This window comes from Panthera pardus, unplaced genomic scaffold, assembly GCF_024362965.1.
Source record: "Panthera pardus isolate Hobbes unplaced genomic scaffold, ASM2436296v1 HiC_scaffold_3, whole genome shotgun sequence".
Taxonomy (NCBI): Eukaryota; Metazoa; Chordata; class Mammalia; order Carnivora; family Felidae; genus Panthera; species Panthera pardus.
The window spans coordinates 40,862,283-40,880,095 of record NW_026526876.1 but is presented as its reverse complement, the minus strand read 5'-3'; the positions used below and the strand labels follow the sequence as shown (position 1 = coordinate 40,880,095).

Genomic DNA, 17,813 nt, shown 5'->3' with positions numbered 1-17,813 from the left:
AAATATGTAATAAAAGAAAAACATTCTAAATATATATTATTAATTAAAAACCAAACTACCAAACAGAATACAGAGTCTAATCACAGGTTTTTATAAAGTTATTTGAAGAAATCAGAAACATGTTTTCAATGCTTATTTTTAGCTAGTGTTTTTGGTGAGTTTTGTGCAATTTTGTTTTTTATTATACAAATTTCTACAATAAACATGTATTAATTTAATGAATATTATAGAACCAATAAAAGCTATTCTCTTAATAAAAATATTTGCTTCGCATTCTTGCTTCTCCTTTGTTTACTGGGTGGGATATAGTAGATAGTGTGTCTTTAATTTAATGTAATAAAATATACATGCCTTGGGGTTTTCCATTTTATGATTTTCACCCATGGGGCCATTATTTCCTTGTTAAGTGTCTTTACTTAGAGCAGTCAGCAAATACACAGAGAAATGCCTTCCCTCAGTAAACAGAATGAGAGCACTGAACATGGATCGCTACTGGGCAGAAAGGCTTATTTTGGAAATTCTGCTGTTAGGTCTCTAGGTTCCCATCCAAAGACGGAGTGCAACACTTTTACAATTGGAATCCAAATAGTATGAATAATCATTCTATGGTTCCCTAAAGGAAACAACAGAGTTTCTTCCCACTGTCAAGATCTGTATGGCATAGGAAAGAAGAAATTTTTAAAGAAACATTCATGAAAATCCATGATGGCTGGCCATGCTGATGAGCCACTGTGCCACAGCAGGCAAGCTAATGGAACTCTCTGCACCTCAGTTTTCTCATCCAAAAACACATGAGCATACAGATTCTTAATTTGCATAATTTTGTGAAGATGAAAGCCACAATGTTGAAAGCATCAGGCTTCCCGTTATGTTTTATTACAGTGGGTCTTATCATCATCATATCTTTCAGAGAACTTGAGTTTATACAAAACCATGCTTTGTTTGCAGCAACGACACAGTAAGTTCCAGGGGTCCAGCTATGTACTAAATACATGTGTATAAATTTGTGAGGCTATTTTCCTCTTGTGCCCTACAGAGAGAGAGTCCTATGACTTTAAAGCCATTTGTATATGGTGGTAAAATGAGAGTGATTTTACTTTACAGTTCAATATATCTCCTGAGAGTTTTCTCCATTAGCCATTACATTAGTAGTTTAGATTAGACATTCCTAAATATGCTTGCTAAACAAATTTTAGAATGGCATACAAAGGCATTACCCCAGGCAAAATCTTTGATTGATATTTCCGTTGCACTGATTTTCTCTTATTTAACTCAATAACTTTTTGTTTACATGGTGTTAGTTTTGTGATGGAAAATCAGATTCTAAAAATATGACGATGAACTTGTCAGGCAAAATAAATAAATAAATATGCCTATTTAATCCTGTTTGGTTCTCAAGATCACAATACACTGAACACTTGAAGGAATACACTGACATTACACTTCAACGAAACAAAACACACATGGCTCTTACACATTCCATGTACTGGCCAGTGTGGGCTGAGTGGTCAGCAGAGTCTGCAGAAGGATAAAACCACTGCTAGACCATAGCCATGAAACACTTTTCTCTTTGTGATGTTCACGAGTATGAGCCTGCTTGAGATGACCTTATTGAAATGCTCGGTCTGCCCTGCTTGCAGTTAGAATGTGCATCAAACTGACAGCCAACTAGCCCATGAAACCTGATATGGAGCCTTGCACAGCAGTGCTCTCCCCTGGAGGTGGGAAAGAAAATGTGTTTATATGCTTATGGTGCAGAGGAATGAGACGGAAACCTGGATCCAATCATTCTCTAAAGATCACTTTCATTCATCCATTCATGTATTCATTCATTAACAGCAATTAGCACCTCAGTGCCAAACACTGTATCAGGCTTTCCTGGTGATGTAATATAAGGAATTGTCTATCCTTCCAAAGTGACAACTGTGCCTTTGTTTACTTAAGTTTGTGCCTGATGGCCCCGAATGTTTTTTGAGATGGTTTTCTGTTTACCCCATCACAATTTCCCCTGCTTGGATAGGCAGAAAAGAAAAATAAGAAAGGCAGTTTAAAAAAGAATATAAGAAGCAATTTCCTACAATTCCTCCATTAAGGGATATATAAAATGATGACTTTATATATACATCAAATACATATATATTATGAACTTCATATATGTGAAGTACAGTACATATATAAAGTACAGGAAAACCTTACTAATATGAATATTTAGGATATTCATATGTCATATTTATCCTAAATATTCATATTAGTAAAGTTTTCCTGTAGTTTCCATCAGCCAATCAGGACTGAGCCAATATACATATGAATAAAGATGCCATAAGGAACTGTCTTCCTGATCTGGGCTCTAGTTACTGCTGTTAAGGAATTCCTGCAAATTCCAGGTGCTCCCTCTGGTTTGGAGGACATCTGTTTGATTCAGACCTAACCCACAAACCATAACACTGTGAGGATTGCAGAATTTCTAAGATTGGAAACAATATAGTGCATGAATACATGAACAAAGGTATCTCTCTCTCTGAAAGAGAGGTGGCTCCTTACTCTGCTTTAGAGGCATGTGCTAGGTCATGTGTTTTGTGATACAAAGGCCCAGAGCGGGAAGGAGATTTTGAAAGCTTACAAATGTTATGCCCAGAATTCGTGATCCCCAAAGACCACTAGGGAGCCGAGTCCGATGCAAAAGCAAAAGAACCTTTATTCGAGCTAGCTCGAGCTCAATCCCCTACCTGCACCGACGCAGTGGTGAGATACCAGGGAGAGAGAGTGAGTTTCAAAAGCACAAAGGTTTTATAGGGGTCTAGGGGCAGTTGGTGAGGTAATGGCTGTGGCCTCAGCCGATTGGCTGGGGAAGGGTTGGAGTCCTGTTACGCAGGTTTCTGGGCGTGTTTTGATCAGGAAGTTTGAAGGGGTGAGCAGGAGGTTACTCAAGGGGAGGAAGCGCGGTCTGAGGTTTCTGTGATTTTCCCGGAAAAGGGGTCATGTCGGGGACATAGTCACTCAAGGTGGAGAACACAGAACAAGATGGAGTCGGCCGGCGTAGGCCCGCCCTTTCATTCCCCCCTTGTCATGTAACTTACGGACCCAATCATGGGACCGGCTGCATTTATGGTGACAAGGGGAACAGAGTTTGGAGGTTTACGCTAAGTTCTGGGAAGCATGTGTCCCTGGGGTGGCTCTGGGAGGTCTAATTAAGTATTGTCCCTGAGCTGGTATCTATGATCTGCCAGGTGATGTTTTGGGGGGCGTGGGGACTCCCGGCAGCATGAGCAATGACAAGCAGAGTTAACAGAGTTACCAATATTAGGTGGGTCGAATGCGCTGTAGCTTGAGCTTGAGCTTGAACGGGTTGTGTTGGTCCCGACTGATGGCCCATCGTGTGACGAAGTCCTTCCGGATCGAGGAGGGGTCCGCTGGCCGAACGTGGGTGTGATGGACCCAGGTCGCGATGCCGTCTACTTTGAGAGCGGTGGGGGTTGTCAGCACTACAATGTAGGGTCCCTTCCAGCGCGGCTCGAGAGTTTCTCGGTGGTGCCTCTTGACATAGACCCAGTCTCCCGGCTTGTACTGATGAGGTGTCGGGGTCGGGCCAGCCTCGTAGATGGCATGGAGGCGCGGCCAAATGTCCTCGTGCGCCCTCTGGAGCCCTCTCAAGGAAAGAAAAAGTTCTTGATCTTTAAACTCTGCAAGAAGTTCAGCTCAAAGGCTGGGAATAACAGGGGGTGGCCTGCCAAACATGATCTCGTAGGGAGTAAAACCCAGAGTGTAAGGAGTGTTTCTAACCCGGTAAAGGGCGTACGGTAGGAGAGTCACCCAGTCCCCGCCAGTCTCCATGGTTAATTTGGTAAGGGTCTCTTTTAGGGTTCTATTCATTCTTTCTACCTGTCCTGAGCTCTGGGGCCTATAAGCACAATGTAATTTCCAGTTTGCCCCCACCGCCTTGGCTACTGCCTGTGTTACCTGAGAGATAAAAGCTGGTCCATTGTCTGATCCTACCATGGCAGGAAAAGCATACCTGGGTAAGATGTCTTCTAGTAGCTTCTTAGCCACCGTCTGAGCCGTTTCATGCTTGGTTGGGTATGCCTCCACCCAGCCAGAGAAGGTGTCTGTAAATACTAAAAGATATTTATAACCATACTTTCCTGGTTTGACTTCAGTGAAGTCGACTTCCCATTGGGCTCCCGGTCTGGTGCCTCTGAGCCTGGTTCCTTTTTTATTTGATGTGGCTTTCGCGTTGGTGAGTTGGCAGGTCTTGCAGGCAGATACAACTTGCTCTATTTTGGTGTCCTCTTGGTGAATCTTGATTCCGGCATGTCGGATTAAGTCTTTTAATTTTCGGGCCCCCATGTGAGTAGACCGATGCATGTGCTCTAATATTGAGACTCCGAGCTGGTCTGGCAGCACGAGCTCCTTGTTAGGTGTATACCACCATCCCTTTATCTCCTGGGCCATGGGGAGTTTCTTGATCCGCTGTAACTCCTCCTGGGAGTATTTGGGCTGGTCTGGTAAAACTGGGTCTCCCGGGCCCGGTAGTTGTATGGTCATGGTGGGGACTGGAGTAAGGGCTACTGCCTTGGCTGCCTGGTCAGCCTTTCGATTACCTCTAGCTACTGGGTTATCAGCTTTTTGGTGCCCTTGGCAGTGGATAATGGCTAGCTTGGCAGGAAGCCATAAGGCCGTAAGCAGGTTAAGTATCTCCTGCTTATTTTTTATAGTCCGTCCTTCTGCCGTCAGTAACCCCCTCTCCTGATAAATTGCCCCATGAATATGAGCTGTGGCAAATGCATAACGGCTGTCTGTGTAGATGTTAAGCCGTTTTCCAGCTCCCAGCATCAGCGCCTTGGTGAGGGCTATGAGCTCCGCTCGCTGGGCTGACGTTCCAGAGGGTAGAGCCTCCGCCCATACGGTGTCCGTTTCGGTGACCACCGCTGCACCCGCATACCTGTGTCCATCTCGCACAAAGCTGCTGCCATCAGTGAACGAAGTAGCCTCGGCATCGGGGAGGGGCTGGTCGGTCAGGTCCATCCGGAATCCATGTACTTGTTCCAGGATTCCCCCACAGTCATGTAGTGGAGCACCTAGGTCAGGGTCGGGCAGCAGGGTTGCAGGATTGAGGGCTGCAATGGGGTGGAACCGCACTCGTGGAGGGTTGAGTAGGAGGCTCTGGTAATGAGTCACACGTGTGTTGCTTATCCATCTATCAGGAGGCTGTTTCAGGACCCCTTCAATGGCGTGTGGGGTCGTGATCCAGATCTCCTGTCCTAGGGTCAGTTTGTCTGCATCCTTGACTAGGAGTGCTGTCGCCGCAATAATTCTTAGGCATGGTGGCCAGCCGGCAGCCACTGGGTCTAGTTTCTTAGACAGGTAAGCCACTGGGCGGTTCCAGGGGCCTAAGGCTTGAGTTAGAACCCCTTTTGCTATTCCCTTATGTTCGTCTACAAAGAGGTGGAAGGGTTTCGTAATGTCTGGTAGGCCCAGGGCTGGGGCACTTAGGAGGGCCTTTTTTAACTGATTAAAGGCAATTTCTTCTTTTTCAGTCCATTTAAATGTTTTCCCCTCTTTGGTAGCTTCATATAGGGGCCTGGCGATCTCAGCAAAACCTGGAACCCAGAGGCGGCAGTAGCCGGCTGATCCTAGGAATTCCCTCACTTCTCTTCGGGAGGTGGGAGTAGGGATCTTTAGGACAGTTTCTTTTCTGGCATCTGATAACCGCCGCTGTCCGCCCTCCAGGATATATCCCAGGTAACTTACCCTCTCCCTGCATATCTGAGCCTTCTTCGCGGATGCCCGGTACCCTAAAGCCCCCAGGGTAGCCAGCAGGTCCTGGGTCCCTCCCTCACAGTCTTTGGCCGTGTCAGCAGCATTCAGGATGTCATCTACGTACTGTAGGAGGGTGAGGCCAGGGTGCTCCCTTCTGTACTCACCCAGGTCCTCGTGTAGTGCCTCGTCGAAGATGGTGGGCGAATTTTTGAATCCCTGAGGCAGCCGTGTCCAGCTGAGCTGCCCACTGTAGCCCTCCTCCGGATCATGCCACTCAAAGGCGAACAGGGGTTGGCTCTGGGGTGCCAGCGGCAGACTGAAGAAGGCGTCCTTTAAATCTAGTACAGTATACCAGACCCTGGAGGGCGCCAAGGAGCTCAAGAGAGTATATGGGTTGGGAACAGTTGGGTGTATGTCCGCGACCCTCTTATTTACTTCCCGGAGGTCTTGTACCGGTCGGTAGTCATTTGTGTGAGGCTTTTTGACCGGCAGTAAGGGGGTGTTCCAGGCAGACTGGCAAGGAACTAGTACCCCTAGGCTTCGTAGTCTCCGGATGTGTGGCTGGATCCCCTTCCGGGCCTCCTGTGACATGGGGTATTGTTTGATCCTTACCGGACTCTCTCCTGGCTTGAGCTCTACCAGGACTGGGGTCCTATGAGCGGCTAGTCCCATCCCCCCCCCAGTCTCTGCCCAAACCGAGGGGAATTCTTGTAGCCATCTGTCTATATTATCCTCTCTCGGGAGCGCCTCCTAGTGGAGGAGGTATTCATCCTCCAGTTTCATGGTCAGGACCTGGATGGGGTGGCCCTTGCCATCGGTGACCTGAGGCCCCCCTTGTCTGAAAGTTATCTGAGCTCCAATCTTGGTCAGTAAGTCCCGTCCTAACAGCGGGTAGGGGCATTCTGGTATTACCATAAAGGAGTGGGATACCCGGCCCGTTCCCAAATCTACTGTTCTTCGGGTAGTCCATGAATACTGGCTCATACCAGTTGCCCCTTGTACCCAGGACTTCTTGCTGGCTAGTTTTCCTTGTGGGGTGCGGAGGACCGAATGTTGTGCTCCAGTGTCGACAAGGAAGTCAACAGGGGTCCCCTCCACTTTAAGAGTTACCCTGGGTTCGGGGAGAGGGTCCGAACCCCAACTCCCCTAATCACTTAGTTCATCTAGCTCTAGGACTTTTACTCGATCAGTCTTGCTTCCCTTCCCACCGGCCCTTTTTGGACAATCTCGGGCCCAGTGCCCTATCTCCTTGCAGTATGCGCACTGATCCTTCTGCAGCCTCTGCTTCCCCCCCTTGGTGGTTCTTTTACCTTTTCTTGTGTCGTCTGCCAGCTGCCAGAGACGGCAGTCTCGTTCCTCAGGGGAGTCAGCAGTGGTAGCTAGTAGTATTCTGGCCAGGTCTCGAGTCTGCTTACTGCTGGCAGCCACCATGGCGCGAGCCTGCTTGTCCTCAGGAGGCTCCCAGTTATTATATACCTTTTCGGCTACCACCAGTAAGTCCTGCAGACTTTTTTCTCCTAGTCTATCTATTTTCTGTAATTTCCTCCTAATGTCTATGGCCGATTGGTTTACAAAGGCCATGATAACAGCTGCCTTGCTTTCCGGAGCCTCTGGATCCATGGGGGTATAGGTACAGAATGCCTCCATGATCCGTTCTAAAAAGGCAGCCGGAGATTCATCTTTTCCCTGTTGTACATTTCCTACCTTGGCCAAATTGGTTGGCTTTCTAGCAGCCATTCAGAGACCCCCCATTAGAGTCTGGCGGTAGACCCGGAGCCTCTCCTTACCTTCTGCCGTGTTGAAATCCCACTGGGGCCGAGTTAAGGGGAAGGAGGCATCTATCTGAGCCTGGTTGGTGGTGGGATTCCCGTCTGTGCCCGGAACTAGTTTTCGGGCCCCATTGAGGATTCTTTCTCTTTCTTCAGTCGTGAACAGGACCTGCAAAAGCTGCTGGCAATCGTCCCACGTGGGCTGATGGGTAAAAAGAACAGAGTCTAATAAATCAATAAGCCCTGCCAGTTTCTCGGAAAACTTAGGATTCTGAGCTTTCCAATTGTAGAGGTCACTAGTGGCGAAAGGCCAATAGTGATGGGGCTGATTCCCCTCTGCGTCTGGGGGTCCGGTGGCTTGCAGGGGCAGAACAGTGGAGTCGGCGACGGAGGCGGATTGCTCCCTCTGAGCCCTTTGTCTGGTGAAGGGCGGGCTTCCCACTGGAGCGTTTCCGCCTCCCGCTCTCGGAACAGCGTCTGCCTCCCCCGGAGGGGGAGGATGGTGTTCTTCCAGCATCCTAGAGGGGTTATACGAGGGAGGAAAAATTAATTCTTCTTCAGTACCCCCCTGTAAGACAGGGTAGAGGGGTGCTGAAGGCTGGATAAGACTTTTCTTCTTCTTTGTCCCCTGCAAATCAAGAATGGGTTTTGGCTCCGGAGGGAGCGGGGCTAGGAAGGGCTTAAGCCAAGAGGGTGGGTCTTCTACAAGGTCCTGCCAAGTGATAATGTAAGGGAGCTGATCAAGATGGCCCGTCTTAGGCTGAGAGATGATACTCCTGACTCGGTGGATGGTAGGGAGGTCGAAGGTCCCCTCTGGTGGCCATCCGACATTGAAAGTTGGCCACTCGCTAGAACAAAAAAACTGCCACCGACCCTTTCGGACTTCCACACTGAGGTTGTTAGCTCTTCCCCTCACATCCTTAAAGTGATCAATCATAATACTTAGAGGAGTAGTCTGAGTCTGTCCCATAACGTCCGTCCAGTAAGTCCACAGAACAAAACAGAGAAACACAAAAACAGACAAACAGAGGGCCCCTAGAAAATCTTCCAACTCCATGGAAGCAAAACTGAAAGCTAGCTTAGACATTTGAGGGGATTCCACGTCCCTCCAAAACCGATGAGGGGATTCCACGTCCCTCCAAAACCGATGAGGGGATTCCACGTCCCTCCAAAGACGACGGCCTCACGCCGACCAGCGGGAGCGACCCGCCTTGTCTCAGACCTTTGAGGGGATTCCACGTCCCTCCAGAAGGGAGAATCGGAACGTCTTCCGAAACTCCCGGCCCGTGGTCCTCCAGTGCGTCCACTTAGACCGCGTCGGGCACTACCAGAATTCCAGAACAAACAGACAGACACTAACCGTGGCCAGTCAGGCTCTCCGGGTCGGGGGTCCCTCAGGGGTCTTGGGGATCCCGGACGAGCCCCCAAATGTTATGCCCAGAATTCGTGATCCCCAAAGACCACTAGGGAGCCGAGTCCGATGCAAAAGCAAAAGAACCTTTATTCGAGCTAGCTCGAGCTCAATCCCCTACCTGCACCGACGCAGTGGTGAGATACCAGGGAGAGAGAGTGAGTTTCAAAAGCACAAAGGTTTTATAGGGGTCTAGGGGCAGTTGGTGAGGTAATGGCTGTGGCCTCAGCCGATTGGCTGGGGAAGGGTCAGAGTCCTGTTACGCAGGTTGCTGGGCGTGTTTTGATCAGGAAGTTTGAAGGGGTGAGCAGGAGGTTACTCAAGGGGAGGAAGCTCGGTCTGAGGTTTCTGTGATTTTCCCGGAAAAGGGGTCATGTCGGGGACATAGTCACTCAAGGTGGAGAACACAGAACAAGATGGAGTCGGCCGGCGTAGGCCCGCCCTTTCAACAAACCTAGACCTGCCTCATTTTGTTCTCATTTTTCTTTTTTTAAATCTTTCCCTTCCTCTTTGTCAAAGTTTGTTGGGGTAGAAACAGGAGACTATGTTGTGGATTCAAATGCTGAAGAACTGAAGATAATAAACGTAAGGAAAAAATCAGTAACTATCAGGGCCACTAGCTGACTTCCTAGCCATCAGCAAGTGAATCTACCACAGTGCCTTGTGTGTTTCCAAAGCATTGCATCCTTTTTGAAATGCATCATATTGCAACAGTGTCTCCAACTTTTTAGTTTCCATTGTGCAGGCAAAAGCAATCACTAAGTCACATGCTTTTCTCTTTACTGTTCCCCACAATTTTAACAGCTAATATTAAATGCCAAAGCACCACTAATTGAAAATTGATTTTGGAATCAATTAAACAGCCAGCTCTGTTGAGAAGAACACATGAAGAAGTTTCATCAACTGCCTCTGTCCCCTGTGCAAGTCTTTGTTACATACATTCCTCTGGTTGGGACCTAATTAGTAATTCACAGTGGTCCTGCAATCCAAAGAATTCCAATCTGCAAATTTAGCTATTGATTATGGAAGAATAGCTTTACTAGGGGACTTTAATTCCAGGGGTACCACAAGATAAAATTAATTATATTTTTGGAAGGATAATGTAAGTTCAGTTTATTAAGTTATGGTCCAAGAAAAATACTTAAGATTATGTCATAGCCTTTTCATTCCTAACCCTATGAATCTTATGATTGAGTGTCAGACTAAATATTTCACATACGAGGAGTCCCAAGGTGTGGGCTGAATCTTTCTAATTTAACAGATGTGGAAAATGAAGGAAATAATATGACTAGGGCTCAAATAGCGAAATCTTCATCTCCTTCTGATATACCAGGCTGGGACTTCTAATTACACTTGCCCTTTGTTGAAAATTTATGTTTCCATACTCTACACTAAGTGTTTTATGTGCATTATCTCATTTAATGTTCACATAAACTCTGCAGTGTGGTTACAATTACTTCCCATTATTTTCTAGAAGATAAACCTGAGGCCAAGAGAAGGAAATTAATATCCTCAAGGTCACAGAGCTAGTGAAGGGTGGAGGGAGATCTTAACCAGCCTTTGACTATGCATTCTTCAACCTCATCCAGTAGGCTGTGCCACTGCCACTGTTTATCAGGGTTTAACAAAGGAGCTCATATAGATTGCTATTAATAACCGAATGGGTATGTGGACACTGAGAAGCAGTAAGGTAGGTAAAGCGGATGATAGTGAATGAGTACTGCTACTGGCCTTGAGAAAGACACAGGAAAGTGCATCCCATTTCCCAGAGCACTGGGGTTCCTTTGTCTGTTAGGAAGGGGGGAAAGAGGGGGCATGGAGTTGAAGGGGTTGGCTAGACAAGTTCCTGAGTTTTCCAGTCTTTGTTTCTTCATGTTGTTTACTTGGGGGAATGCCCAAGACATAGAGGTCTGTGTACAGAGGAGAGGACGTAGAGGTGACCTTGCCCACTTCATATACTTCCAGAACAAAAAAAGAGATTTTCCCTTTTGGTCCAGCCGTGATAAGCATGTCAACAAAGCAGAAGCAGAGCTTCTTCTATAAAAGCATCTTGGGTACTTACACTGGGGGAATGGAAGATGTAATCCAGATGGACCAATCTGCCTACTCAGCCAGTCAGCCAGAGGGTTGTCTGAGAGTTCAGACGGCCACGTGTGTTTTAAAGGCAGGAAGCTGATGGATGCCAAGGGTACTAGAGATGATCTGAAAATGCTGAATTAACTGATAATATTTAGACAATCTGCTCTGTCATTTTCCAATACTCTTTAAGAACAGACCATTCACCTTCCTGCACTGGTTGCAGCGGCATCTATCACAAAGCAGAAAAATCATGAACAATTCCCCAAAAGCAGAATTTTCTCCTCATGCCCAGTGGATGTTTTGTGATAAAATAAATAATGAGGGGAAAGGCCTGTCTCTTTGTGGTTGGATATATAAGGGGATTGGGTTATGGCCTACAATTTTCGCCCAAGGACTTCAACAGACCAAGAGCCTATTTGAAGAGAAAAGTTAACGGTGGTAGGTTTGTTACTTCATGCATTGAATACATGTAATTTTGATAATGCTAACTTCTTAAAGATTTCATCCTCATACCACAACCCCAGCCAAGTTGGTCTGGCCCAGACGCATATAAACACAAACTTACACTGATCTAGGATTAATTCTTGCCATAGTTTACTATTAATAATTGAGCATTATCACACATTGTTAAAAAAATTATTCATGAGAAGTGGTTACATGACACTCTCACCTTGTATCATGGGTAGTTGAGTCAGACAGGAATCTTTTAAGTTTCTGCGCATTCTTTATTTTTCCAGGAGAACTCAAGTAGCCATGTGAGTACAATGAAAGCAACCTGAAATCCTGCTTAGATTCTGATATTTTAAAATTGATGAGAGCCAGTATAAAGAATAGATTTTGGTACATCGTGGTTCAGAAAAGGGCTTGACCCTTGATCAAAGCCTTACAAAACAAATGAAAATGCAGTAAGATACCACAATATGATAGTCGAGATACCAAAATAATAAAATAAACACTGACTTCGAGGTACCATAAAATTAAAACAATCGCAAATACGTACTTAAGCGCACTGCCAATGTTTTCAGGGCCAGACACTTAATCTCACCAGGCTTCTATGTGACAGGAACTCTCGCCGGCCGTAATGTGCTACTGAGGACACTGAGCCTCACACACGTGATATTAACTTGTGCAAAATCACAGGGTAAGTAACAGAGTCAAGACTGAATCCAGGCATTCCAGCTCAAGAGCTCACAATTTGAAACAACAAGCTGATCTGAGTCTTTCTGAGGATAAGAATCAAAAAGAAAAATGCCCTATTAGCTCTAGGATGCCATACCCCCAATTAAATTAAAGGATGCTTGAAAATCAACTGTAATCAAAAGACTTTGCTGACACTAAATCAATGTCACAGAGACAAAAGTTAGCAATGAATGATTATATCCTGGTCAGATTCCATTTTATTTATAAAATGCCAAAGAGCTATGTTAAGGTATGGATTGCCCTGTGAGAACGAGTAGGCACCATTGTATTTTCAAACTCCTGAATGCCCTTCTCAGAGGCAAATTAAAGTCATGTATAGAGCAACAGACTAAGACTTCTATTTACTAGGAATATAATGTTGGGAGAATCGCTTAACCTTTCTAAACCTATTTCCTTGTTGGCACACGTGTGTGTGTGTGTGTGTGTGTGTGTGTGTGTGTGTGTGCATGCACACACATCCTATTCCGATGTCAAACAGTGTTATGAGGGTGGCATAAATGCCTGGGACACAGAGCTCTGCTGCTGGTAATGGTAAAATAAGTGTCTTACGCTCACCTTCACACTGAAAACAAACAGAAAATTTGAATTTAGAGTGATAATAACACAATGAGGAATGACAGGAGAAAGATGCTAGAGACCAGGAATCCTAGAGAAAAAAGCTCAATATTTGGAGCTACTACTTTTCCTCTAGGGCATCTGCACATTCTAGAAGAGGCAGCTAAACAGCTGAGAAGTTGAGTGGGGTTCTAGACAGACCATGATGGATGAAAACAAGCTCAGACCCAGTCCCCCAGGATATCGGGTTAAAACCCAAAAATTTACACACCAGCAGTAAAGACACACCAAAACTGGACTGGCCTTTGTAGGAACCAAAGCTCACAGTGGATACAGGAGATCACAGGTTGTTAGTGTCCCACAGGCAGGGGTTCTGATTGGAAGCTAGCACAGTGGGGCATCTGGGGTGCTGTAAACACTTTAGTTCTTGGCCTGAGTAGTAGTTCCATGAGTTACTGATTTCATGACAGCTTATTGGTCTGTATACTTATGACTTGCAAGATTTTCTCTACTGGTTTTATATTTCAATAATTGGATTTTTAAGACATTTATTTTAAGGGAAAAAATTTTACCATATTCTCTGGTGTGGTAGAAGTTTATTTATTCTTTCCATGGTATTTTCAAGATTTTTGTCAGGAGTACTTACATATCTCTGAACTCTCTCTCTCTCTCTCTCTCTCTCTCTTAGATAATACCAAACTACAATACCAAACTCTTAGATAAAAACAAACACAATAAATAAAATAAATAAATAATCAGGATATATCCTGAAAATCCAGGATTTTATAATACTGGACTGACCTCAGTCAGAAACCTTCTGCTTCTTCCACAGGGTTTTGATCATGTGAAGCCACAACATTCACTAATGGCAAATAAGAAAGCAGAGAATTCATGACTGTATACACTGGTGCCAGGTAGGAAGGAAGGAAAGAACATAATAGGAAGGCAGACCCTGAAAAACAGATCCCTGGGGCATTGAAACCATACTATTTCCAGAAAGTTGCACAGTCTGCCTTTATGTCCATTTCCCCAAAGACTCCTCAGTGACCTATCTTCCTTGTTGAGGATCACATCATATGGACAATTGTTTAGACATCTCCTTGAGCAGGGGTGTCTGGGTGGCTTTGTCAGTTGAGCGTCAGACTTCGGCTCAGGTCACGATCTCATGGCTCATGAATTTGAGCCCCGCGTCAGGCTCTGTGCTGACAGCTCAGAGCCTGGAGCCTGCTTTGGATTCTGTTTCTCCCTCTCTCTCTGCTCCTCCCCCACTCACACTCTGTCTCTCTCAAAAATAAATAAACATTAAAAAAAAATTAAAGAAATCTCATTGAGCACAATCCATTCATGTAAACTCCTTTGGTCCAGGTTTCTGGAATACAATACCATGAACTTATTTTTCTTTTAAAAATGTCTATCTCTCTGATTAATCAGATCCAGTAGAAACAAGGATGGTCTAATTTCCTAGAAGAACTTAATGTGAGGTAGAATAGAATTGCCAGCTATCTCTACCATTCACAAGAGCTAGAGAATAAAGCTCCCTTCTCTCATCCTTACTCCCAAGATCCTCTCAATTTCTACTCAACCGAAATCGTTCATTTTTCAGTCCATAACTCTACGCTTTTAGAAGGTAGAATCATTAAATGCTTTGATCGTGGTCTTTGGAAACCAGACCACATTAACATTAAACCCAATACCAGCTCTGACAACTATTCCACTTTGAGACATCAAGCAAATCAAATCAGAACCTCCTCCCCCCAATCTGTTAAATACACATGATCACCAACTCACCAGGGTTGCTGTTAAAGGCATGCACAGTTCCAGGGTACAAGGCCTGGAACAGGAAAAAACTCAGCAAATGCTATTCCTTTCTGCTTCTTTCTCATTTTCCTTGTTTTTGCAAGAGACTATGTGTTCGTCAGTGGCTGTGCTGCTACATTCCAAAGCAACCAGTTGATTTGGTCAGTGCAGATTCGGAGTTACACTCAAACCATGCCTCATGTTGCATTTTGCATCAAATAGAACACCTGGGGTTTGGGCATCAAAGCTGGGTGTACCCTATGGTGACCAAGAGAGCCTTGAAGTGTCCCTCAGTTTGACTTCTTCCTGACTCCAAGCCTCTGACCTTCCTTTTCCTGGAGTGTTTACCTTACAAACTTGTGATTATAACTCCTTTCTCTGTTCTTTTGAAATAGAAGTCTTTTAAGAAAGTTTCTTGCCAGTTTTACAACCCAGGAATGGCTTTCTCAAGGACCTGGGTACTATTTCTTTGAAATGTAATCACCCACGAAGACAGTGCTCCTATTTCTGAGTTTCTGTAGAGAGGTAGAGTCACTTGTTCCACGTTGTCACCACCTCTGATCGTGAAGATACGAGAAAAATGAGAACGTTTACTTTTCCTCTGGATAAAGCCAAGTAGCAAACATTAGGTGGTCTATAATCCCCTATGGAGTTGGGTACTCCTGGGTATTCAGCCTTGGTCTACGCTCTCTCCCTTTCTGCTGGCAACAGTATTGGAATAAAATCAAGTTTTGTCTACTAATTTGTAGGTTGCATTTTTTTGTTTAACAATGGATATATAATTTCCTTGCACACCGATATGAGTCATGAATAAATATACCTCTGTAATGATCTATTGATACGTGTATACCTACAGACTCATCAGAGCTTCTTAACCAGAAAGACTAGAAACATAGCACTGAAGGAACAGCACAAGGTATAAATCAATAAATGTCACTGATTTAATGTATCAGTGAGTTGACGAATGAATCAAGAAATATTTAATAAATTCAGAGAATTTTGAGATAGTGTCTTTCCTGTCATCATAAATCAATCTCTCTCTCTTTCAATCTCTCTCTCAACTTTTAATCTCTCTCCATGCACTTATTTTCAAAATCATATGTAAAGGGTATTTTAAAATAAATGAACATGTATAATGCACTAACAATTCAAGTGAAACACATGTTTTGAAATAGACATTAGTAACATACCACTTAGCATGTGGCTCACTCAGTGCCCAGCACCCTGAACAGGATCAGCATGCTTGATTATTTTTAACAGTGATGTACAGTTCCTTTCCCCTTCCTTTTACACATTTCCTATGGAAGTGCTGATCTTCATCCAAAAGAAGAGTTCAGTTTTGCTTACTAAGTGTGGGTATCATCAGCCACCTTTGAAATGTCTGTTTGTCCGACTGCTTTCAGCTGTAATATGGCCATAAATACCTTCCAACACACTTTTCTCCCTACGAAGCTGTGTATTAATAATTAGTGAATTACATCTGTTCCATCTGTCACATCAGATTCATTATTTTCGTAACAGCAATCAACCAACAGACTGTGCAGGAATTAGAGTCCTTACTTGTCTGTCTGTCTTTCTTTTTTTAACATGACTCTCAGTTAAACCCTCCACTAAACAGGCACAGTTGTATCTAATAGCTGTGGGAGCCTGTTGCTTAAAAAAAAGAGAGAGAGAGAGAGAAATCAATGCCTGTTTGTTCAATAACAGGGCAAAAGAGAAGAGAACACGTTTGCAAACAGTAGGTGAGGCTTTCAATTTGAAAAGCAATCAGAGTATCAGTTGTCTGGCTTCAAGGGCAGAACTCATAGCTATACACCAACAGAGGGGAGGATATCTGAATACAGCTCTTCTTAGTTTTGAGATTTACACATTTTACAAAGCCATTCCTTGACAGTCTTACATTCTGATTCTGAAAGCTTATGCAATGATGCCCCATTTTGATGGCTTAGACTTGTTGCTCGCCGCTTGATATATCTTATCAAATTTCAGATTTATTTAAAATAAAGAGGACTTTTACCATAAGGGCATATATGGGCCATCTTCAAGAAAACAAACAAAACAGGCGCACGTAACCCTGAAGTTCAACAAACATTTACAGAGTCCCTACTCTTTACCAAGGATTGTAGCAGGCATTAACGATGCAGAGAGGCTTTGCTTGTGGAAGCATGTCAATAGTGTATTTTTACTAAACTTGAATGTGGATTAAATCCAGAAAACAAAACAAAACAATGCTATACATAAAGTCAGGAATTCTATACCTTCCTGTATACGAAAAACACAAGACAACAGTCCCCAGATGAAGCTGCTTAGGTTAAGTCCTAAGTCCCCAAAGGCACCAAGACTTACTGAGAGTTACTGCTCTCCAGAAATGAAGTCTTGAAGCCGTCACTCAGGAGTCGCCTGATCAGCACTAGTTAGGTAATCAGCTTGATACACCCCTGCCATCTCCCAAAGCAAAGCCACCTTGCAATAACCAACAGGCTCTCTTCCCTTCGTGTTTCCGCTCCCTTGTGCCTACAAACAACTCTCATTTTGCTCAGCTCCTTGAACATCTTTTCTATCTGCTAGATGGGACGCTGCCCGATTCAAATTCTGCTCAAACTCTTACAAGTTTACTATGCCGCAGTTCATCTTTTAAGAGTCTAGGTGTCACAAGAGGAAACAAAAGGAGACCCCAGCAGCCCCCAGGACCAAGGAGCCACCAGGCTTACCTACCTGTTGAGCTCCCCTGAGCTTGCCGCTTTCTCGCAGGCTCTGGAGGCGGTAAGTCCCTCCTGGAGCCTAGCTCTGCAGCTGCTCTGTGAGGCGCTTTCAGACAGCAGGCATTTCCTTTCCTGGGCTGGGTCTGGGGTCAGACTGGGTGCACCCGCGAAACCGAGGGAGTCCGAGGTCGAATGGCAGCTGACCCAGAAACCGGAAGAGCCTCTGTTCGACTCAGACACGGGACCGGGTTAGAAACCCCACCTGATATGGGACTGACCGGGTCCGACTTAGAAACCGGAAGGAGTCCTTTGTCAGAATGGATGCACTTAGAAACCAGGAAGGAGGGGCATCTGAGTGACTCGGTGGGTTAAGCGCGGGACTTCGGCTCAGGCCATGGTCTCAGCTTTGTGGGTTCGAGCCCTGCCTCACGCTCTGTGCTGATGGCTCAGAACCTGGAACCTGCTTGGGATTCTCTGTCTCCCTGTCTCTCTCTCTCTCAAAAAAATAAATAAATAAAAAAATAAAAAAATAAAAAAAATAAA

At 44.9% G+C, this 17,813-nt stretch overlaps 1 protein-coding gene across 1 annotated transcript; it reads right to left on the bottom strand.

Annotated features, from left to right (window-relative positions):
• Window positions 1-2,897: 2,897 nt before the first annotated feature.
• Window positions 2,898-16,735, bottom strand: LOC128774157 (uncharacterized). Its single transcript, XM_053892234.1, is given in 4 exon segments — window positions 2,898-3,646; window positions 4,013-6,903; window positions 12,772-12,778; window positions 16,683-16,735. Coding segments are annotated over 4 exon segments (3,297 nt in total). The 3' UTR covers window positions 2,898-3,300.
• Between the last annotated feature and the right edge of the window lie 1,078 nt (window positions 16,736-17,813).